The 24999-nt window shown below is 48.5% G+C and overlaps 1 protein-coding gene across 2 annotated transcripts in view; it reads right to left on the bottom strand.

The window, feature by feature from the left end:
- Positions 1–24999, bottom strand: part of LOC140728171 (fibronectin-like) — a 93984-nt gene that overhangs the window by 26984 nt on the left and 42001 nt on the right. The window contains exons 15-29 of one of the 2 annotated variants that reach the window (XM_073046473.1): positions 24606–24797; positions 21833–21958; positions 21657–21746; positions 20409–20603; positions 17383–17655; positions 14748–15014; positions 13651–13745; positions 11613–11781; positions 10161–10247; positions 8201–8386; positions 6669–6941; positions 5383–5565; positions 4199–4288; positions 1700–1966; positions 794–910 (exon numbers count right to left, since the gene is read on the bottom strand). In XM_073046473.1, coding sequence (XP_072902574.1) covers positions 794–910; positions 1700–1966; positions 4199–4288; positions 5383–5565; positions 6669–6941; positions 8201–8386; positions 10161–10247; positions 11613–11781; positions 13651–13745; positions 14748–15014; positions 17383–17655; positions 20409–20603; positions 21657–21746; positions 21833–21958; positions 24606–24797 — 2610 coding nt within the window. The remainder of the gene's footprint in view (positions 1–793; positions 911–1699; positions 1967–4198; positions 4289–5382; positions 5566–6668; positions 6942–8200; positions 8387–10160; positions 10248–11612; positions 11782–13650; positions 13746–14747; positions 15015–17382; positions 17656–20408; positions 20604–21656; positions 21747–21832; positions 21959–24605; positions 24798–24999) is intronic. The other variant, XM_073046474.1, reaches the window with a different exon arrangement.

Raw genomic sequence — 24999 nt, forward strand, 5'->3', positions numbered from 1 at the left:
ATAGATGCCAAAAGTACATTTCAGGTCTCCCCATCTCTTTCAGCTCCAGGCATAGATGACCACACTGATCTTCAAGAGGATCAATTCTGTCCCTTGTATCCTTTTGTTTTTACTATATATCTCTCTCTAGAAGCCCTTTTGCTTCTGCTTTACCCGGTTTGCTAGAGCAAATTCATGCCTTCTTTAACCCTCCTGATTTTCCTCTTAGCCTTCTCTTGCACTTCCTGTACTCAAGTGCCTCATTTATTCCTTGCTGCCTATACCTGGGGTTTACCCTCTGCTTTCTCCTTAATCCCTCAATATCAGTCAAAAACTAAGGTTCCCTGAACCTGCTAGCTTTGCCTTTTGTTCTGACATGAACATACAAACTCTTACTCTCAAAATTTCATTTTTAAAGCCTCCTCCCACTTACCAAGCACACCTTTGCCAGAAAACATCCTGTCCCAATCCACACTTGCCACATCCTTTCTGATATCATCAAGATTGCCCATTCTCCAATTTGGAATATCAACCAGAGACTAGACTTATCCCTCTTATCTTGAAGCAAATGGAATTATGATCCGAAGTGATCCCCTACATACATTTCTGTCACCTGCCATTTCTTGTTCCCTATTGGAGGGGGAGGTAGTCAGGGTGCAGGGGCTTTGCTGAGGGACCTATCTGGGTGCAGGGCTGAGGTGAGAACGCGTCTCCAGTTCAACACAGGCAGCAATGACAGTACCAGGGCTTCAATGATGGCAAGCTGAAATAAAGTTTATCCCCCAGCTAGGTGAAGGATGAAGCCAGGACCTACCAGTCTCTCTGAAGGTAATCCGGTAGAATCTGACGGTCACAGGCGGTGGGGTCCAGCTGATGGTCAGGCTTTTAGGCGTGGCCCGGGAGAATTCCAAGTTGGTTGGCGCATCGGAGACTGCAGCGGCAGGAGTCGATTTGGGAGGGCAGAAAGGAAACAATTCAGTGGAGTTAATCAGCACAGGAATGTTCCACCCTTAACCTGACTGCTCAGGAGAATTCTTGGAGGTGAAAGCAGCCTGGGGCTTTGCACTCACAATACTGAGCATGGGTGTAGTGAAACCTTTTCAATACAAACCCAAACAGGAGACTGGATGAGAGTTATTTAACGTTCCTTTTGAATGGTGCACTCCGAAAGTACCGTATTACTTCAGCACCAATCTGGTCTCATTTCCATTCACTTCACCGCCATGCTCCTCATCGACTCAACGTCAATAAAGAGGGCAACTGCTTGGACTGACGCCCACTGACACAGTGCCTTCACCAATTGCCCCTCCCAGTGGCCAGCGGTCAAGAGAGCACAAGCGATTATTGACCACATGTAGCATTCACATAACCACCTCAAACAAGATGCCTCATTTTCCAGCCAAGTGCTAGCAAATTAATTGCCCTGGAGAGGCATCAGACCATGGGGGTCCAAAAATCCTACACAAATGGTAGGATTTGGTTTGCCTTCTAGTATCAGCCCAAGAGAGCATCTGGTTCCAGCACAAATTCCCAACTCCCTCACCTCTCTATCACCTCCAGAAGTATAACGAAACCTCTGCCCCACTCCAGACCCCCTAGCCTACCTCCACAATGAGGGCCCACCTTCAGATATGGAGACCCACCAACAACCACCAAGGTTGCAGACAACCTCGACTCCAAGTAGGCTGCCTGAACCAAAACCCCAACCTGCTACACTTACTGGTGGACTGATGCCCAACCAAAGGCAAGCTGTCCTTCTGGCCGCTCACGGCATAGATGCTGATGATGTATTCAGTGCCAGAGATCAGGTTGGTCAGCAAATGGGAGGTGAAGGAAGCAGGCAACTTCTCAATCCTGGGCCTGCCCCCCTTCTCAGGCTGGACGTGCACTCGGAAGCCAGTGACACGGGCCACGGGTGGCATCCAGTGCACGATGAAGGAGTTGGTGCTAATGTCAGAGAAGTCAATGCCAGTCGGAGAGTCCAAACCTGTGGCACAGAGGTAAAAGACAGGTGTTAATACAAGCTAGAAAACACAGAACGTTTTATCCAGTACCATTTCCCATCTCATGAGAGAGAGAGTGAGGGGGAGTGGGAGAGTGGGGGAAGAGGGGGCATGAACCCGTGAACACTGCTGTATATTAATAATATGTATTTCATGCATGGCACTGAACTGCAGACATTCCACCTCTCCCGGAAGTTCCGGGAGTCTCCCGCATATTGATAGCGGCTCCCTGACGCCCACAAATTATATACAATATCCCAGAAAACAATTGCTGCTCGCTGCACTGTTTGCAACAGTGACTTTTCTATTGCCCATGGTGAGTTAAGTGATATGTTGAGGTGAGGTGAACAGGGGTCATTCGTTCATTAGCATAGCTAACGTTATTGAAACTAGCTGGTTAGCTGCTAAGGAACTACTCTATTGATGTCCTACGTGGTGAGGTCAAACTCCCTGTAGACTTGCTTAAAGTTATAATAGAATTAAAAAATGACTCCATGCTAATATAACGTAATACAAGTACATAGTTCAATGTCACATTTTCTGCATAAGACAATATAACAAGGATACACCTTATGCTTTTATTTCTTTTAGGGGCCACAACATATTAGGGAAGCTAAGGGCAGGGAAGGCTGCTTAAGAATTGGTGCTACCTCCCTGAAATGAGTTTCTGCAGAGTGGGATGTCTGGCACTACTGTTAGTGAACAACAGATTTCATGACCTATGTCAGCAATAACATCACACACAAAATGCTGGTGGAACACAGCAGGCCAGGCAGCATCTATAGGGAGAAGCACTGTCGACGTTTCAGGCCGAGACCCTTCGTCAGGACTAACCGAAAGGAGAGATACTAAGAGATTTGAAAGTAGTGGGGGGAGGAGGAAATGCAAAATGATAGAAGACCGGAGGGGATGAAGCTAAGAGCTGGAAAGGTGATTGGTGAAAGTGATAGCTGGAGAAGGGAAAGGATCATGGGACAGGAGGCCTCGGGAGAAAGAAAGGTCGGGTTGGGGTGGAGCACCAGAGGGAGATGGAGAACAGGCAGGGTGATGGGCAGATGGATGTTTCTCCCAGTGGCCACACATTTTAATTCCACGTCCCATTCCCATTCTGATATGTCTATCCATGGCCTTCTCTACTGTCAAGATGAAGCCACACTCAGGTTGGAGGAACAACACCTTATATACCGGCTGGGTAGCCTCCAACTTGATGGCATGAACATTGACTTCTCTAACTTCCATTAATGCCCCTCCTCCCCTTTTTACCTCATCCCTGACATATTTAGTTGTTTGTTTTTTTTCTCTCTCTCTGCCCATCACTCTGCCTGTTCCCTCTGGTGCTTCCCCCTTTCTTTCTCCCGAGGCCTCCTGTCCCATGATCCTTTCCCTTCTCCAGCTACCACTTTCGCCAATCACTTTCCAGCTCTCAGCTTCATCCCACCCCCTCCAGTCTTCTATCATTTCGCCCTCCCCCTCCTACTTTCAAATTTCTTAGTATCTCTCCTTTCAGTTAGTCCTGACGAAGGGTCTCGGCCCGAAACGTCGACAGTGCTTCTCCTTATAGATGCTGCCTGGCCTGCTGTGTTCCACCAGCATTTTGTGTGTGTTGTTTGAATTTCCAGCATCTGCTGATTTCCTTGTGTTTGCTCAGCAATAATAACGCTGATTCCGATTTTGAATTGTCAATCTCCACTCAGGTAAATGTCTAGGCCTGTATTCCAGCCCCAAGGTGTGGAACTTGTGTTGCCAGATGGGAGGCTGCACACTCGGCCTAACTGAGACTGCCAGCGTCAAAATCATTTCTTTCAGAGGCAGCAGTGGACGCTCAGCTTCCGGGCAAGAGTTTAAGCTGCCAGACGGGTGCCACCATGCTGTGTGTGTTTGGTAGAAGACGCAAGTGACACCAGGCCTCACAGTGGGACAGATTTATCCCTAGCGACAGCTCTCTGTGAGGAGCTCAAGAGGCCACCATTCACACTGGCACTTACCATCTGATTTGAGAGGCTCACCTCACTATCTTCCCTTAAAGGGACCCAGTCAAAGTGGGAGGCGTTGGAAACTCCAAGCGGGAAGAGTTAACACCTCACAGTGCCTGGATGCACGGAATGACCCGGCAACGTAGATGGGAGGCATGGCAGAAACCCCAACATCTGACAAGCTGAGTCTAAGGTGGCCCCCACCCGCGCCCACGATCCGCCCAGTTCTTGCGCAGAAGTTACCTGTTTTCTGGGTATCAGTCAGCGGGGCACTCTCCCTACTGTCAATCACGGAGTAGACCTTCACTATGTAGACAGTATCAGGCAGGAGACCTGAGGAACAGTCACAATCAATCAGATTAGATCAAACTAATTATGCTGGAACCTGGAAGAAAAATTGGAAACCACAACACCTCCCAACCTCACCTGCCACCCCCAAAAATCACATTTCTCTGGAGATCGCTGCAGGGGGTAACACAAGATCTACCTCCTCCTCTCCCAAGGCACCTGCCTGTGTTGGGATACAGGACCTTAATCACAACCGTCACCCCGGTGCATATCCTTCCTCTGGAGTGTCTGAAACATTAGTGAGTTATGCAAATTTTGTCAGCAGAGACCACCTTCAACTGAAGAACCACCCCGGGCTGGTTTAAGCCGAGGTTGATTATTCCACGTCCTTACAACCTAGCTCTGCCGCAAAGGATGAGGGACTGCTACCATGGTGGGAACAGGGCCTTGGGTACAGGAGGATCTGACACTACTCCTCTGAACAAGCTGCTCCATCAGGCAGTTGTAGTGAGAAAGGAAGATAAGCTGGTGGACAAGGCGGTGGATGGGGGCGGCGAGGAAGCCCACAGCCAATGTGAGTAGCTTGAGGAACCTCACCACAGGGGGCTTCAGTGAGCGACTCAGTGACAAGGCCTGAAGTACCAATGAGGTGACTGAGGAGGAAACTCACGACACTGGGCTTTGGCCAAAAGATCCTGCGACAAGGCCTAAGGAAGGAGAGAGATCGATGGGCCGAGCCTTTCCTCTTGTGGCTCTGTCACAACGAGAGTCTGACAGTCCCGTTTTACAAGCTACTCAGAGCTTCTAACCGGTGTGAGGAAGCAAGACCACGTGAGACCCAGAATCTAAACTGGCCTGCGTTCTAGTGAAACACCATTTTCTCTATCCACTGACGAATTAAACGGGCTAACACTGAAAGTATCCTGTGTGCAATAAACATGCATGTAGCTACCCATACGTGTCCTACACACAAGTACACGTGTACTTGCACGTGATTCCATACATGAACCATGCACCCGCAGCCACACATGTACAACCATACTGTTACATGCACAACTTACAGAAACCTTCACCAACACACACGTCATACAAATGGCCACGTGTTGTGCACTGACCACACACACAGCCTGTTCCCGTACCTGTCAGGACAACCATGTTGTCAGTTGGGGGGATGGTGAGGTTAGTGAAGGTGTCCTGGTCCTTGACGGGCCTGTAGCGCACAATGAAGTTGCTGAGGTCGACGGAGTCTGGCGGAGACCAGATGATCCTCATGGAGTCCGCCTGCACGTGGGTGAAGCGCAGGTCAGTGGGAGATGGTACCGCTAGGAGGGAAGAGAGAGACACGTCCTGGTCAGTGACAGCTCTCGGTGTGAGCGGGCAGCGAGGACACATGCCAACACACACAGGCTGGGACCGTTGGGTTTGCATGCACACACGTCTCAACACTGGGCTCGCTCGCTCGCTGTTACAGTAGCACTAGGTGCCTAACTCAGGGGAGGGGTAGGGGTAGGGGATGTTTCAAATAACCCTCCCCACCCACAGAGCCTTATCTTCACAGAAAGGAATAGGAAACTGCATTCGAACTCTTGGCCATTGTGCTTTACAGAATCTACTCCTACTGTCACTAACCCCACCCCCCCACCCAAGCAGTCTCAAATAGCAGGAGTCTGCCACCTCAGCCTCTTCGAGAGATCGACTAACGGCCCAAGAATGCCCCTTACTCAGCGAGGCACTTGCCCCGAGACCACAATCACTGGGATAGGATCTTCAGGATAGGAAGATCCCGTGCACAGCAACGAGCTGACTGTCAGCAGTGAACCGGGTGATGAATTTCGACCAGACCACCAGGAAAGAACTCTGCAGCACTGGTTCATCCTCCTGTCGGAGAGCTCCCTCTGTGCTCACTCGGGAACCGGGACTCACAACGTTGCTAGGATGAAACCTGTAGTATCACCTCAGGTGGCTCAACCCGGAGGGTTTTTACACAAACCCACAAAACCAAAGGGCTAGGCCCTCGATTACTGTTGCATTTGGTCAAGGCTCACCTAGGCCGTCTAACGAACCCACCACACTGTGATGCCAGAATCCTCAGTTGCCCTGTTTCCGGAGGTACAGATTTCCACTGACCTTTGTGTGAAGAAAAGGGTCCCTCCCATCTGTTTTCACTCTACATTAAGGGTACAACCCCTCGTTGATTACCTCCCCACCCCCCACAACCAATGCCACCCTTGCATGCGTGCACCCCTGGCCCAAACTGATTTCATGCACACCTTGGGAGGAGGGGGAAAGGAAGGTCGGGAGGGGTGGGAGGAGGGTAGGTGGCAGGGAAGGACATCCGGCGCCTCGCACACTCAGGGAACACAGACTGGCCATCGATTTCCATGTTAGAACGAGGGGGAGGAGAAAGACGAGCTGAAAAATTCACCAGTTTGCTGTTTCCGAGTGGTTGCAATACTCTGGCCACCCTCTATCAGGGTGATAACACTGATGTCGTAATCTATTCCGGGTTCCAGGCCTTGCACAGTATAGTATCCCGTCGACGCGCTCACAAAGTCTTCAAAAATGGGAACGGACTCCCCAGCCGCCAGGACAGTGATGCGGTAGCCAGTAATGGCCGAAAGGTTAAGTGGCGTCCACCTCAAGCCGATGGTCGAGTCACTTACGTCAACGAAGGTGAGGTCAGTGAGTTGGGGGATTTCTGGTCGGTTGAATAGCGACAAGGAAGCATTAAAGGTGCAAAACAAAAGATTAAATGCCACACAGCGCAGTAAAGGATGAAGATAGCAAGCGTTCGAAAGGTGATATGCAACAGGATCTTCTCATCGCCACATCCAATGGGATACAAGCAATCGTTACACATAACCCCAACTCCCTCTCTCTCTCCCCACAACTTACTGAGCGCTCCCATCTCCTCTATTTGCTTTTTGGATTCCAGCATCTGCAGTTATACTAAATGTCAACCACACAAGTGGTTTGACACTATAGGGGCTAGGGATTAATTTGAACATAGAACAATACAGGTCTGGCCCATGATGTCATGTCGAACTGATTGAACCAATAATTAATTAAACACCCACCCTAAGCTAATCCCTTCTACCTACACAATGTCCATATCTCCTTAGTCCTTCGAGATATTTCCATAACAACGGGGATTTCTTCCCTACCCAGCTCCGCCAACTGCAAAGATCTGCCTAACGACAGATGCACGGATCCCACCTTTCCCATGAATGGCTGAATGGCATCACCCAGGCCAAGAGCAACACAAACAAAATGCTGGAAGCCATCAGCAGGTCAGGCAGCATCTATGGAAACTCGGCACCCCCCATAGATGCTGTCTGACCTGCTAAGTTCCTCCGCCATTTTGTGAACGTTGCTCTGGGTTGCCAGCAACTGCAAATTCTCTTACCGACCTGTTCTCCCCTTCAAGACTGGTCAGAGGAGCGGGAAGTTGCCCCACTCAGTTGTGGATGTTAACTACAGCACTCCAGCAGATATCAGCCATACATCTCATCATCATCCTCGAATATTACATGTTTGCCTTTTCCAACTGAGCTCCCAGCAGCCTCCAGGCAGTGGGACATTGGATGATCCCGTGTTTGAAACATGGAAGGAATTTTAGAATCTTCCTCATATCACCTTTACAACTAGTAATGGAAAGCTTTCAATTACTGATGATCAAGTTAGTCAAAAGGCACAGCTCAAGGAAAACAAGAGCTTAAAAAAAATCTGAAGCAAATAAAAACAAAGCCTAAGCTCTTAATGGAAGCCATTTTGTGGCTTTGGTGCCTGCACTTCAAGCATGAAAATGGAGCGCTTCAGCTATGGGATTGGGAGGAAGCAAGCGTGCAGGTTCAGAAGCTAAGGTAGGGACTCTCTGGGTGGGATTTTGTGTATCAGTCTCAGTCCTCACACCTGCGCTTGAGATGAAAAACTGGGCCCAACTATTGGCTCAATTACCTTGGGTTATCACTGTGGATACCGGAACACTTTCCTTCTCATCCTTGAGGGTGTAAATACTGATGAGGTATTCGATGCCAGGACTCAAGTTCTCTATGTTCCAATATGTGTGTTTGACGACCTCTTCCACCAGACTGCCGTGTTCGCCTTCTGTTGGAGCACAGGATACCCGATAGCCAGTGATACCTGCGTCAGACGTGCACAAACGTACAAGGAAAGTTTCAGTCAGGAAAGCCTTTTTTTTTTGCCATAGGTAAAATGCTTCAGAAACAAGACAGAGCTGTTGGGTCATGTGCCTGTGACCCAGCTGTTTTTTGCCTCAGATCTAAGTGAGCTTCTGAATTGTTAACGAATTGGAGAGGGAGGCAAGTCCCTGCAGAGTCTGGGACCTTCTAAGATTTGGCTCCTGACGGGCCAACAGCAAGCCCTGTGGGACGAGAGGCTAGAGTCTGAGACTGGAATGAGTCAGTGCCTCACTTACCAACAGGCCGTCAACTCTGCGGGGTGGGGGGAGGGGGGCACGACAAGGTCTGAGGGTGGTATTGCTGAAGTGAAGGATGTCCTCATTTCTGTGGAACCTCAAGTAGCCCGACATGCATTTTGGTCAGTTAACTACTCGTTAAGGTACTGTTGTGATGGAGGGTGCAAGGCAACCAATTTAATGCAAGCAAGACAAATAACTGCGTGACGTGTAGTCTGTGATGGCGCTGGGTGATTCAGGAAGGCAAGCTTGCTTTCTAAAGGATGCTTGTGAAGGAGCTGGAGCTTTGCAACAGGTCACTTTACTGGTAAGAGCACCCTCTTCAAGGAGAATTAAAACCTCCAGAGAACTCCGAAACTGTGGAAGGTAGTGGCCCAGGGAAGGCAATGGCGGCCACGACATTGCACAGGAAGGAGAACGTAGTAGATACTGCTTTCTCTTGGCGTGGGTTGGTAAACTGCTCAAGGCAGCTCGAGGCCCAGGGGTGCGGGGTCAGACACCCAAGTGCCCGATCGTGGTTGGAGTGGGAGAAGCTTCAGGCTTACACTGGGTAGTGGAAGATGAAAAGGAAGGAGGGGAAAGTGTTTTTTTTTTTAACAGCACTTTAGGCCCAAAGAGTCCATGTGACTGATTCCCCTACTGACCTGCAAGTATTTGGAATGTGGGGGGAACCGGGGCAGCCGGAGGAAACCCACGCAGTCATGGGGAGGACCTACAAACTCCCTACAGACAGCAGCGCGAATTGAACCTGGGTCACTGGCACTTACCGCTATGCTACTACGTTGCCCTGTGATGTAGGGACTCGCTGACTGGGGCGAGTGGGGAGAACGAAGCATTAAGTGCTCTCAAACCTCACCAGCTTCAAAGCATGACAGTCAACAACAACAAAAAGGCTGTGAACAGGGGACAGACCGGCACTATTCAATGTGGGACACAGATGAGGCCAGAATGTTTCTACTGCCCGGGCACCAGCTTGTACCCTTGACAGCGGGGATGGCAATGTTGTCATAGGGTGACAAGATTTCTTTTTGCGTGCACAGTAATGTAGCTGTTAGCGCAAGTCTATACAGTGCCAGTGACCCCGGCTCAACTCCCACCACCGTCTCTGAGAAGTGCGTGCGTTGCCCCTGTGACCATACGGATTTCCTCCCACATGAACAGTTAATAGGTTAATCAGTCACGTAGCTGTCATTGCGCAGTGCGGGATTGTTGGGCCTCTACATAAAAGTGGGGTTTGTGCTAGAAAGTGGTACTGAGGCAGATAGCAAAGCTCCTATTGAGGTCATATTTGAGAATACAACCGCGGCAAGGAGGAAGACTGGGATGGTCCTGACTCCTTCGCTGTGGTGCTGCACACTATGGTACAATGGCTCCTAGATGCAAAACGTTACTGTTACAACAAAGGTTACTCCTGCGAGGTTTAATCCACCGCTGACACCTGCCAAAAGCAAAACAGCCAAGTCCTTTGTCAGCCTTTACCTGGTGTCGATCCTGCTTGCCAAGTCAGTGTCATCTGCCCGGTGGCTGGATTCGAATGGACTTGCAGATTGGTGGGCGGGGCAATTTCTACAGGAGCACACAAAGAAAACAACGTTCATTCAGTGCAGACCCGAAACTGATTGAGATACGCTTGATTCCAGCACATGACGTCATTTTCAAATAAGCACAAGGAAGCATTCCCAATGTCCTGCAAAGAACCGGGCTTGCCGCTGGTACGAGGTGGTGAACGAAGTTCATGAGAATGATTCTGGGAATGAAAGAGTTAATGTATGAAGAGTGTTTGATGGCTCTGGGCCTGTACTTACTTGTATTTTTCTGTACGAGTCCAGAAGAATGAAGGGAGGGGGGAAATCTCATTGAAACCTATTGAATATTGAAGGGCCTAGAGAGAGTGGATGTAGAGAGGATGTTTCCAATGGTGGGGACGTCTAGGACCAGAGGGCACAACCTCAGAATAGAAGGATGTCTCTTTAGAACAGAGGTGAGGAGGGATTTCTTTAGTCAGAGAGTGGTGAATCTGTGGAACTTATTGTCACAAATGGCTCTGGAGGCCAAGTCATTGGGTATATTTAAAGCGGAGGTCAGCAGGTTCTTGATTAGTAAAGCCAAAGGTTACAGAGAGAAGGAAGAAGAATGGGGTGGAGAGGGCGAATCAATCAGCCATGATGGGATGGCGGAGCAGACTCGATGGGCCAAATGGCCTGTGTTCCTGTGTCTTATGGAGATGAGGAGAGAGGTGGGTGGGTGGGGCTTGACATCTGGGCAATAAATCACAACACAGGAACTGGTCACAGCATGGAATAGCCTCGCTCTGCTGAGAATCTTTCTACATGATGCACTACTGCTATTGGCAGAGTTCATGACGAAGGCAAGATCAGTGGATTTAATTCAGTCCAATGAATTTAAGGTACTGTCCTTTAGTTTGCCTCTACCATAAGCAGGCGCTCATCGGTCATATCACAACAGATAACAAGTCAGAGACACAAAACGTTCAGCAGATGCTGGAAATCCAAAGCGACACACACAAAATGCTGGCAAACCTCAGCACCTAGGGAGAGGAATGAATAGTTGACATCTCAGACAGTGACCCCTCATTGGGACTGGAAGGAAGGGCAAAGAGGCCAGAATAAGAGGGAGCTGTCAGGTGACAGGGAGACCGGGTGAGGGGGAAGTGGGTGGGTGGGGGATGAGGTGAGAAGCTGGGAGGTGATAAGTGGAAGAGCTAAGGGACTATGCAAGAAGTAATGTCATAGGAGAGATCTCGCCTATCAGATACAGTGAAGGAAGTTGGAGATCTATTAAGGTGTACAGCTCCACAAGGAAAGTATGGCTGTTGCTGCCTACAGAATGGGGGAAAGAGAGCAGTAAGTCGAGTGTTCTTCGGCAGATTAATCACCACTGTCTGGGGGTGATCGTGTCACTGAGACTCACCAGTAACAACACTTTTGATGAGGGGGGTGTCCTGTTCCTCGTCATTCACCAACACCGTAATGGAAATGGCGTACTCTGTGCCGGGGGTCAAGCTGGTGAACGTGATAGATCCGGAGTCCGTGGTTAATTCACGAGGAGATTCTCCTCCTTGGGACGGCCAAACTTTGACCTTTAAGAATAAAATGGGGAAACAAGTGAGAATTGTACAGAAACACAAGAGATTCTGCAAATGCAGGAAATCCTGAGCAACATACTGACTTCATGACCCTTCAACGGTCCTAATGATGTGTCTCAGCCCTAAACTTCAACTTGTTTATTCCCTTCCATAGATGCTGCCTGCCTTGCTGAGCTTCTCCAGCACCTCAAGAACTGTACAATGGCTGTTTGGCCCAGTATTTATGCTGGTTGTCCATTTAGCCCTCCTTAAAGCTCTGCTGTTCAAGAACTTCCCTTATGAACATTATCATTAAACCTGTTTCCATTACCCTTTCATGCTGTGTTCCAGACCACAATTCCTAGCTCTGTAAACAAAATACCTCCAACCCCTCAAACCATTCAGCAAGCACCTTACATCAAAGCTCCCATTCTGTCCCAACTTTCTCAAAGTCTACATATCCTGGTATCACATTGCAGAAGTGAAGTCAAAGAGTTCCGGTTAAGGCTCATGACCTCAGGAGGTGCACCGGAATGTAGGAGTCCATCTGCAAACAACAGCATGGTGACAGGGAATACTTGGCACCGCAGAAACCCACACTTCTTTAAGGTATTGTTAACGCAACAGCAACTGACCCAGGTTAGGGCAACTCACTGCACAACTCTTTAATTCAAATCTCGCACTTTATTGTCTCAAAACAAATATGAATGTAGTTGTACTTTGTTGACCCCAGGCCCACAATGCAAATCATAAATTCTGTTTCCTTTGTACCAAATACTCATTCAGACCACTTCCCCAATTTATATAATACTGACATGGGTGGGGGGGAAGAGAGAGGAATCCCCTGTTGGCCAAACGATTAACTCTTCTTTCTTCTATATTTTAATTCCTTCATAGCGGACATCTGCCCCACTAAACCTTCCCCTCCCCCAGGAGGTGCACCTGAACTATAATGTAATGCAGAATATGGAGCCCCTTGACACTTTGCAAACAAAGTGACAGGGAATACTTCTGAGTGCTAACACCTACTGCCTTGGGATCTTTTACACTGCACTTTAAAGCACTGACGTTCTTGGCTCAATGCCCCAAGATGACACCTCTGATGGAAGAGCAAATCATCGGTTCTGCACAAGAATGACAGAGCAGGCTTGGTGCTGGTCACAGGATTGAAGCCTGAACCTACCTCATTTCTCCTCCCTGATGGCACAGAGATCACTACAGATCCCTGGGTCCATGCCAGTTCATTGAGCAATCCCGCTCTCCACACAGTCCCATTAACTCGCTCCACAGTCTACCACTCACCTGTACACATTGGGGCAGCTTACAGTGGCTATTCGCCCAACCAACCTGCACATCCATCGGGATGTGACAAGAGAATAGGGCAGTCAGAGAAGATAAATGGGCTGAGAGAGAAGGTACTGGCCTCACACGGACTGCTGGAGCTGGAACTGAGAGGCAGCAACACTACCTCTTACACCACTCTGCCGATCCTCCCGATTCAATAAGCATACATTCAATTGTTCCAAAACCTCCTACACTTATTCATTCATGCGTCCATTAACACTGAAGCCTTCCAGCCCAACAAACCTGTGCCACTCGATTACACTCGTGTTACCAATTAACCTACTAACCTGTACATCTTCGGCAGCTGGGAGGGAACCAGAGCACGTGAATGAGTTCTACAGTCACTGGGAGAACATGCAATCTGCTTATAGACAGTAGCAGGAAATGGACACGGGCCTCTGTCACAGTACCATCATCCCACCGCCCATTTTGGCCCTTGCTTCCCCAAATACAGGAAAACGTTCTCATTTCCACATACCCGGCCCCATTCTACCATGGCCGAACACGTGCTCTGACATTCAAGTCTTTGCTGTCGTTTACCTTGAATGATACACTGTGAGTGGGTGTCCAGCGGACTGTAATAGTCGTGTCTGTCACTTCAGTGGTGTAGCTGGGTATTGACCCCACTGCCTCTGCTGCAAACATACAAAATGGCCAAATTAAACACACAGCTGATACAAGTTTTGGGCGGATGAAGGATGGATTGACTCAGCTCCCATTATCGGTGCTTTGTTTTCAAGTTGGGTCAGCGGGAACTTGGGAGATATTTAAATGGTTGGTCGGTGTTCAATTTTTTTTTCCTGCCTCAGTAACTGTCTGGAGTAGCCGGAATCAGAAAGGGACCTGTGCTTGCAATTGGGTTAAAGGGATGGAAGGGAGATGTCATAAGCTGCACAGCCTCTCCTCCATCACCCACACTTTGAAAGACTCACCCTAGATTAAATGCCTGCACAATGGAAGAAAATGGTGACATTGCCCAGTCTGAAATGTCAAGGAGAGGAACAGTGGGTGTAAATGGTGAAGCAGACAATGAAACTTGCTCTCTTCAGCCCAGGAAGTATTGGAAAGAATGTGACTTTAGGCATTAAACTCCTTGAATTCTCAAATTGCTAAGGCGACTAAACCTACTGGTGCTGGGCGTAGATAGGCTACTGAATCTGCTATCAGGAGGCACACGGCTGTGGGAAAAGCTAGGATCCGAAGGGGCTGGGGTTTGCACTGAACTTGCAGTCATACCACCCTCCGCGTCCACTGCGAGGACTGGGGCTCCACCTGCAGCAACTGCCTACTCAAAGGGCTGGAACGTGCACCGGGTACCACTTGTGAGTGCGGAGCCCCGTTGTTACTTCAGCTTTGCAGAGTTGCCCTGCTGCAAGACTGGCCTGCGGCGGCCGTTCTGGAACGACTGTGCACTGGTGCAAGGATATGGGGTTCAGGGTGTATCGGCCGGTACGATGATTACAAGCTCCCTTCACCCCACCCCACCCAACTGTGGCTGCGGGAGGTTCACATTCCGCTACGGGAGGAATGCGAGGACCTCCTCTGTGGCACAGTTTGTGATGGTGAATTAGGGAAGTGTGGGGACGGAAGGAGATGAACGCCGAGAACTGGACACAAGGGGCAGAGAAAGAACTTACACGTCGTTAGAATATTGTGAACCCTGGCGCTCTGCAGATCGTCTTGGTGTGCTGTGAGAAACACAATGTACTCGGTTCCGGGCTGCAGCTTGATCAGCTGTCGGTGTGTGGTAGCTGGCTGCAGCTTCAGGGTTTTGGGTTGGTTGCTGGTCGTCGGGCGCCAAGCCAGTGTGTAGTCGGTAATTCTGCCTCTGGGCGGGGTCCAGGTCACCAGTGCTGAGGTTTCTGTGATGTTACTGAATTCCAGGTTGGTTGGAGCGTCAAGTTCTGAAAGGGCGGGGGGAGGGGGGGGGGGGGTGATGAAATACATGGTGATGATCACATCAGGAAAACAGGATCATCCAGCACAGAAACAGATCCATTGGCCCAAATGGTCCGCGCTGTGCTGACCCAAATTCCCATCTACGTCAGTCCCGGTTTGGCCCACATCACTCGAAACCTTCTCAATCCATGCACCTTTCAGCTGTGCCAATCACTTTCTCTGGCAGCTCAGTCCACGTACAGAACACCCTCTGAGTGAGACGCTGCCTCTCAGATTTCGATTAAATCTCTCCCTTCTCACCTTAAACCCTTGCCCTCTCGTTCTTGATTTCCCAATGATGCTGGGAAAAAGACTGCATTCATCCTATAACGCTCTCATGATTTTATACACTTCTATCAACTCACCTTTCATTCTACACTCTGATAAATTAAGTTTAAGCCTGCTCAACACCTCCCTATAACTCCCTCGAGTCCCAAATCTCCTCTGCACTCTTTTCATCTTTCCTAAAGCAGGGTGACCAAAACTGAACACAATATTCCTCATCAACATCTTGCAGAACTGGGACACAACAAAATGACTTCAATACTCAATGCTCTGATGTATGAAGGATGGTGTGCCTGAAGGTGCTTTCAAGAAACCATGTACTTCTACTCATGGGACCTTTTGTTGTACAACACACCTCAGGGGCTATGGTTAAGTTTGTAAGTCCTACCCTGATTTGTCTTCCCACGATGCAACACCTCACACCTATCCGGATTGAGTGCCATTTGCTATTCTTTGGCCTACTTACCCAGCTGATCAAAATCCCCTTGTATTTCTTGATAATCATGCTCACTGTCTCTAACACCTCCTACTTTAGTATCATCTGCAAATGTACTCTCAGGGCAACACAGTGACTGTAACCACAGAGCCTCCAGTGATCATGGGTGCAAGACAACAGTCCAATCGAGAACCGCATCACTCAGAACAAGCAGTCTTGGTCTGGAAGGGAGGAAAGGTGAAACATTGACCATTCATGAATCTCCAGCCTACTCCCATTCCTGAGACCCCGGCAGAAGTACCTTCATGGCTCCACAGTTACAGTTATGAGTCAGTCCGGGTCATCTGACTGACTACATGGTAGGGCATTCAAGAATGCAGTAGAACAGAGTGATCTAGGAATAATGGTGCATAGTTCCCTGAAGGTGGAATCTCATGTGGATAGGGTGGTGAAGAAAGCTTTTGGCATGAGTATCAGAGTATTGAGTTGGGATGTAATGTTAAAATTGTACAAGGCATTGGTAAGGCCGAATTTGGAGTATTGTGTACAGTTCTGGTCACTGAATTATAGGAAAGATGTCAACAAAATAGAGAGAGTACAGAGAAGATTTACTAGAATGTTACCTGGGTTTCAGCACCTAAGTTATAGGAAAAGGTTGAACAAGGCAGTCCAATGTAGGTCTGTAGTCTAGTGTAGCTCTCTCTCTGTTGGTTTTTTTTTTACATAGTTCAGTCTAGTTTTTTGTACTATGTCATGTAACACCATGGTCCTGAAAAACGTTGTCTCATTTTTACTATGCACTGTACCAGCAGTTATGGTCGAAATGACAATAAAAGTTGACTTGACTTGACTTGAAAGTTAGGTCTTTATCCTTTGGAGCATAGAAGGTTGAGGGGGGACTTGATAGAGGTATTTAAAATTATGAGGGGGATAGATAGAGTTGATGTGGATAGGCTTTTTCCATTGAGAGTAGGGGAGATTCAAACAAAAGGACATGAGTTGAAAGTTAGGGGGCAGAAGTTTAAGGGTAACACGAGGGGGAATTTCTTTACTCAGAGAGTGGTAGCTGTGTGGAACGAGTTTTCAGTAGAAGTGGTAGAAGCAGGTTCGGTATTGTCATTTAAAGTAAAATTGGATAGGTATATGGACAGGAAAGGAATGGAGGGTTATGGGCTGAGTGCAGGTCAGTGGGACTAGGTGAGAGTAAGCGTTCGGCACAGACTAGAAGGGCTGAGATGGCCTGTTTGTGCCCCCACCCCTAGCATCAGGCAGGAGGTACCGTAACGTTAGGACAAGAACCACTAGAATGGGAGAAAGCTGCTTCTCCCAAACTGAGACCACTGAACTCTCTGTCACCACCCAGGTCTCATCATGTATGAAGCACCAGTAGTGTTATACTGTTTACTTTTTAACATATTGTATATGTACCTTGTGCTGAATGTCAGTCTTAAGGAATATATATTGTAGTTTATTTATGGCAACATTACTTTATGTGTTGTGGGTGAGTTATATGTACAGTGTTGTGCACCTCGGTCCAGGGGAACGTTGGCCCTATACTGTACGTGTGGACAAACAGCTGAATGACAATAAACAGGAACATTTCTCAGACTTACTTGTGGATTGCTCCCCGACCAGTGGCCTGCTCTCTGTACCCTCATCCACCGCATACACGTAGAAGCGGTAGGTCGTTCCCGGGAACAGGTTGGTGAGCTCGACGTAGTGATTCCTGGAAATGGGCAGCCTGATGGGCCTCATGCCCTGCTCACCAACTGGCTGCACCGTGACCCGGTAGCCCGTGATCTTGCCGATCGGCGGGGTCCATGTGATGGTGATCTTGGTGTCGGTAACGTCGATGAACTGCAGGCTCGTAGGAGGCTGGACGACAACTGGGGAGAAAGGCCAGACGTGAGTACGGGATGGACAGAGCAACATTATCCTTCCGGTCCCCACCCAACCCCCACTCCTGAGATCCGGGCAGAAACACCCTTACCTCTCCACAATTACACTTATAAGTCAGTCAGGTTCATCTACTGTAACTGGTGCTCCTGATGTGGCCTCTTCCATATCAATGAGTCACAGTGTATAAGGGGAGATGGGGGGTGCTTCATTGGGTATCTTTGGTCCGTCCACAACAGGCAGGATTTCCTGGTGACCACACTTTTCAATTCTTCTCCCCATTCCCAATCTGACATGTCCCATGGCCTCCTCTCCTGTCATAGTGAGGCCACTCTCCAATCGGAGGAGCAACACCTCAAATTCTGTCTGATAGGCTCAAACCTGATGACATGAACATTGATTTCTGGCAATTTCTCCCTCTTTCCCCTTCTTTTTCAATTCCCCATTCTAGCTCCTCTCTTACCCCTTTCTCTTCTCGCCTTCACATCACTTCCCTCTGGTTTCTCCTCCTCCCCTTTCTCCCATAGTCTACTGTCCTCTTCTATCAGCTCCCTTCTTCAACCCTTTACCTCCTCCACCCATCCCCTCCCAACTTTTTACTTCACGATCCCTCCCCCACCCACCCACCTTCCCCCTCACTTGGCTTCAGCTATCGCCTCCCAACTTGTACTCGTTCCCCACCCCCACCTTCTTATTCTGGCTTCTATCCCCATACTTCCAGTCCTGATGAAGGGTCTCAACCCAAAACATTGTCCGTTTATTCTTCTCTATCGAAGCTGCCTGACCTGCCGAGTTCCTCCAGCATTTTGTGTGTTGCACTGTTACATCTGCAAAGTGCAACATTCTAGACTAATAACCATAGAAAGCCCAAAGAAAAGAGGCCTCTTCTACCAGGGATTCTGAAGGGAACTTCCTACCAGTACCAACAGCTGATCTGTCAGTTGCCTTTAGACAAACAACACAACTCGGACTTCAGAAGCAGGCGATCTTATCGCTAGGTTGGAGTTTCTGTGCAGACATCCCATTCCTCCTCTTCACCTCAACGTCATTTGGAAGCTTGACAACAAACCGAGATATCATTTGACTTCATCAGCTGCGAGACATAACGTCTCTAAAGTCTGATGGGGGCCTGGCTGGGAATCTTTCAAACATTCCTTAATCCCTCAGTTCTGTGGAATAGCAGACACTCTCTGATCCCAAATGAAATAAACTGATAGTGTGGGCTCTTGTCGGTAACATTACCCAGGACACCACCTGGATTCTCTCATGGTAATCAGCCTCCGTGGTATTTGGGGTGGTGCTGATGGCCCTTTGTTCCTCCAGATAACCTCTCCTCTAATTTCTCCAGACCCAGCTGTTTTCTGTCAACTTTTGGACTCCCAACAACCCTCTCCGATTACTTGGTCGCTGCCTTGCCAGTGACCTCCTGCCCAGCCACTTTCTGGGAAAGCAGCATCGTGCGCTGTTCTTGGCAGTGGCTGCGATCGACAGGACGTGTAAACTGAAGAGAAGAGACGAGAAACAGCCCTTGCTGGCAGTGTCTCTTTTGGAGCAGACGTTCAACAGGGAACGCGGTTCCCAGTCACCATTGCATGGTCTGAAGGCCAATTCCACCTCACAGGAGTTGACAGCATGGTCCAAGCTGTCGATGGCTTTCCTCCCAGAGTCCATCTCATCCGCTGGTGGGACCCCACAATTTTCCTGCTTACTACAACAAGCTGGAAATATTGTTCAAGTGAACAGTTACACAAAGTGCTAAAGCTGACTGACCCCTGACCCTTAGCTCACTACCCACACCCCTTCCCTTGTTTTCATGCAAGAGAGCTTCTTTGAGCTCAATCCTGACCCCCTGGGTGGAGTTCGCACATTCTCCCCATGATTGTGCGAGTTTCCTCCTGCATACCCCCCAAATGAAGCTCGGTAGGTTGACCAGCCACTATAAATTGCCCTAGTGCGTGGATGAGCGGTAGGCTCTGAAAACGTGGGCTGAAGATCATCAGATGGGGCACTCGACGGCTGGCACAGTCTTGGGACCTAAATGTCTCTTTCTTTGCTGTATGACCACGAGAAATGGATAAACACAAGAGATTCTGTAAATGCTGGATATCTTTGAGCAACACGCACAAACTACTGGAGGAACTCAGCACAAAAGCGTTCTATGGAAGGGAATGAACAGTCAATGTTTTGGCCCGAGACCCTTCATCAGGACTGGAAAGGAAGCGGGAAGATGTCAGAATAAGGTGGGGGAGAGGAAGGAGTACAAGCTGGCAGGAGATCGGTGAAGCAGTAGAACTGGATGGAATGAAGGTTTAATTAAGTGGCTATTTGAAAATGCCAACTGGACTCAGGGGCTTCTCAATAATTTAGTTCCTTCCCATCTTTGGCTCCTGAGGCGAGAATCAGCTGACAGCTCAACTGGTGGATCTTGTATGAAGAGGACAGAGTCTGTTGTTGGTGGCCCTTCATGCTGAATATGTGCTTGGGCACTCCAGTATAGCTTCAGATGCCATCACTACCCAATGTCCTTCGCCATTCCTTGTCTTTAGTAATGGAAGGTCACCCTTTGCAACAGTACCAACTGACACAGCCTTGCTATTTCCTTTTAAAATACATGCAGGCAGGACCTTCTCTGCCCACCATTTCTTTGGCTCTTCTGCATACCTGCCTGCTAGTAGTCAGTGCTCACCAACCCAACAGACACTAACCCCTTTACCACCACGGCCCACACAGACTAACATCGTACCTGGGTGTGGTTCACCCAGTGTAGTCTTCTGGATGACCAGAGGGACGCTCTCCTGGTTCTCTTCCACAGCGTAGATGCTGATGTTATACAGGACGCCGGGGGAGAGGTCGGTGAGGGTCAGGTTGGTGCTGGTGCTGGGCAGGATGATCTCCGTGCTGGCTCCTTCCACAGACGGTGTGTACACCACCCGATAACCTGCAGAGTGAAACCCAGATAATCCGTCAGCCACACCATAAGCAATACGGTTCCTCTTGCAGTGAAACTATCAGCAACACCCAATACTCCCTCTGCTACCTTCTGTTTTCACTCCTTTCCAATTCTGACCTCAAATATTAAATGTATTTCTTTCTCCATAGATGCTGTCCGTCTAACAGATTATTTCCACCATCTTCAACTGGCTCCAAGCCGTCTCCCGCTCCTGCCTATTCCTTCCTTTCACCTCCCATTTAATTAAAAATGTCTTAAGAGCAAATAAGTTCAAAATGTCTTTTGAGCCAGGGGGTTTCGGGCTGCTCAACAGCTGTGGGCATCACTGTATTCCTCAGTTCTGTCAAGACATGCGGGGAATTGGAACAGTGTTCTTCTCACAAAGACCTCCCCCTCCCCGTGGATACAAGGGAAGCCAGGAAGTCATGTGGTACACTCAACAGAACCTCAGCGCTACTTAGTCCTGGCGGCAAACTGGTCATCTGAAGTTCTTAACTGGCCTCCTAATTAAGGTGCACCCCTGTAAAACTTGCACTTGGATTAAAACAAAGGCTCTTTTTGAAATTTAGTTGATACTTGTGGTATTGCAATGGTTAAATTATTGGGATTCAAAACCCAAAAACCTGTGCAATTCAGAACTAGAGTTCAAATGTGAAATTTTACTTAAATGAAAAATAAATCTGGTCACTCATGATGATCACTACTAAAACTAACGGATAGTTGTTAGTCCCACCTTTTTCACTTACATCCTTCAGGGGAACAAAGTTGGCTATTGTTACCTGGTCTGATCTATATGTCATTCAGAGCATGCTCCATGTGGTTGACTTTTGATGCCCCTAGGAGGCCGCTCAGTTCTAAAGTCATTTGGTATGGTCAATAAGCACTAGCTTTGATACCAAATAAAAGGTAAAGGAACAGTTATTATCCCAGAATTTAAAACAAATAATTTACACTTTTCTCCTTATATCTCAGAACAGATCCCACTATCTCTAAACAGCTCCATCCTGTTGTTTCAAATATTGTACACAAGGGTCAAGGTACCTGTGATTGGGGCTTGAGGACTGGACCAACTGACAGTAATGGAGGACTCATCCACTTTGTCCACATTATAATCAGTGGGAGTGTCCGGTGCTGTGAGGAAAGGCAGAGGGTTATTGAATAAGTTGAGAAATATTACTGCTTGTGCAAAAGAGCTGTCCCCCGAGACGGTGACCGACCTGTTGTGGGCGTCTTTCTTAGAATCAGTTTCTCTCCATCTTCAGAAATTTCATAAACATTCACAATGTATTTGCGCCCTGGCAGCAGATTGGGAATGGTAACAGATGTGGCTGTGCTTGCAACATCTGGAAGTCAAATGGGAAAGATCGTTAGAAGAAAAACCCATCTTGCCATGGCTTCCCAATATCCTACATAAATCTGTACAGTCCAGCAGCTCTACTGTAAAGCTCTTGTCCATATTTTCAACTCTGCAAGTCTCACCCTTCCCTTATCTGCAGCCTCCTCAACACCCCTCAAGTCTCCAACAACTTTTGGAGTAATCTGGTGTATCATCTTGACTGGCATCAGTTTTTATTGATCACCATAGAAAACATCTTGGCAATCATTCTGCCTGTGACCCACAAGAGACTGCCGAGAGTTGAGGACACAGCTCAGCACTTCATGGGAACCAGACCTCCTCTCTGGACTCTGTCTGCACTTCTTGCTGTTTTGCTAAAGCAGCCAGTATAATCACAAAGACCCCACCCAACCTGCATATTCTCTCTAATCACACTCCCCCATCAAGCAGAAGATGCAAAAAGCTTGAAAGCATGTAACAACAGGTTCAAGGGTATCTTCTACCCTACTAATGAACATCTCATAGTACATCAAGATGAACCCAACCTCACCTCGTCATGGCCTTGCACCTTATCATCTGCCTGCACTGCACTCTCTTTGTAACTGTAACACTTTATTCTGCTTTCTGTTATTGTCTTCCCTTGTACTACCTCAATGCACTGTTGTAATCAACTGTCCTGTGCGAAAAGTGTGCAAGTCAAGTTCCGATGCTCTACCTCAGTACATGGGATAATACTAAACCAATTTAGTGCTCCTCCAATTCTAACCTCTTGTACATCCAAATTTATTTTAAGCTTCATCATTGGTAGCTGCTATGGTCCTGAGCTTGGGAATTCCCTCCCTAAACATCTCCATGTTCCCTTTCCCCTTTAAACTGATTCTTAATACCTGCCTCTTTGACCCTGTGTTTGGTCAGCAGCCATAACCCCATTACATCCGAGTTAAGAGTGCACTATTAGAACAAGTCATTGTGATGTCGGCTGGGCCAGTGGCACTACCAGACCCTCCCCGTGCAAGACCGGCCGCGAGCTGAACCCATTCATTCTGGCTATGATTCTGGGAGGAACAGTCTACTGCCACGCCTGCTCCCACCCTATACCAGTGGTGAAGCGACCACTGCTGCTTTCTGATAGACGGTCTGAAGGGAAACAGTTTTGAACTCCAATGCAGGGAATGGACACAGAAATCCTGCTTCTATGGTAATGCCACTCACGGGTAGATTTTACAACGTGGCATTAAACTGAGGGGCAATCAGCTCTCTCAGGTAGATATAAATGATGCCAAATAGTAAAGGGAAGCTCCAAATGAGATCCAAGCTGATGTTTACTCATCAACCATCATTACTACAACAGACTCCTAGTCATTATCACTGCCTACTGCAGGCTTAGTAACTTGGTGAAGACGTTGACTACACTCCAGTTATACTTCAATGAGATCGATCAATACGACTTTCCCTTTCAGATGCTTCCTGCAGCAAGGGGTTATGTCAAGGTCAGAATCTGAACATAACCCCTTGCCCTCCTGCTATCCTGCCAGTCTGTCCTGTCAAGTTCAGTCAGCTACTAGCTCATCTGTAACAGAAGTCAAGCTCCCATCTGATTCAAAGCAGGCAGGCGCCCCTTCAACCCAGACCACCAGCCCATTGGCCTGTCAGCTAAGACTGTTGAGGGCCCAATGCTCCAGCAAGCATTGTGTCAGTGTCACGTTAGCTTGGTCACGCCTTCCTCTGTTATGCAGTTACCCTTCCAAATGAGGGAGAAGAAACCGCTCCCCCCCCCCCCACCCCCCAGAGCACAGACCTAAAGAAGCCTGGAGAGGCATCAGGGCAGAGGCACTGGCAACGGGTGGGAGGATGAGGCTCAGGTGAGCACTGGAGGAGGGTTCAGTAAGAGCCCCTTCTGAGGAGACCTGTGGGAGAGTGCAAGAGTTCACTGAGGAAGAGCCACTCCAGTGAGCCAGACACAATCCTGACCCTTGGCACCACCTGCGTGGAGGCTTTCACCTTCTCCCTATGACCATGCCAGCTTTCTCCAGGTCCCCAGTTTCCTCCCACATCCCTAAGGTATGCAGGTCTGCAAACTGCCCTTATTGGGTAGAGCGGAATAATCTTGGGTGGGGGTGGGTGTATGCGGTGGGGAGAACAGAATGAGACAATATACTGTAGAATTCATATAAAAATGGGTTCTTTACTGGGTCAGCACAGACTGGAGGGGTGGGGGTATGCTGAAGACGCCAAGACCATGAGACACAGGAGCCGAATTAGGCCATTCAGCCCATCAAGTCTGCTCTGTCATTCCATCAAGGCTGATTTATCATCCCTCTCAGCCCCATTCTCCTGCTTTCTCTCTGTAAGCTTTGACACCCTTATTGATCAAAAATCTATCAACATGCACATTAAACATACCCAGACATGGCCTCCACAGCCATCCGCGGCAATGAAGTCACCACCCTCTGGCAGCAGAAATTCCTCCTCATCTCTGATCTAAAGGGATGTGATTTATTCCAAAGAATCTGTTTTAGTTGTGTTTGAATTCCATCTCACCGGTCTTCACTTCATAAATCGAGGGGGGTACCCAAGCAGACACCTCATGCCTTTCCCTCGATACCAGCTCGCGCCTGCACAACGCCATAGGTGGGGACAACGACCAGACTTACCCAGGTACTGGGGCTGAGCATCGTCCTCACTGAGCTCGTACTTGATCCGGAAACCTGACACCACGTTAGAGGCAGATGACCAGGACACAACGAAACTGCTAGAAGTGACCTCCGTGATGGATTCGGAGTCCGATGTTTCAACAATCCGGTTCTCCGCATCACTCACATCTGTGATGCCTGGATAGTCAGTTGCTGGAGAGGGGAGAAAAAACAAAACAAAACACATGATGACAATAGTTTAGGGTTGAGAATCTGTCAGAACCTCGCTGGGTTAGGGTTACGAGGCCTGGCCTGCGTCCGCCTGAGCAGAGATGATGATACGACTGAGGTGAAAGATCACAGAAACTGCAGACGCTGGAAACCTGCAACATAAGCAGAAACTGCTGGAAGTGCG

This window comes from Hemitrygon akajei, chromosome 5 (assembly GCF_048418815.1).
Source record: "Hemitrygon akajei chromosome 5, sHemAka1.3, whole genome shotgun sequence".
In the NCBI taxonomy this organism is placed as follows: domain Eukaryota; kingdom Metazoa; phylum Chordata; class Chondrichthyes; order Myliobatiformes; family Dasyatidae; genus Hemitrygon; species Hemitrygon akajei.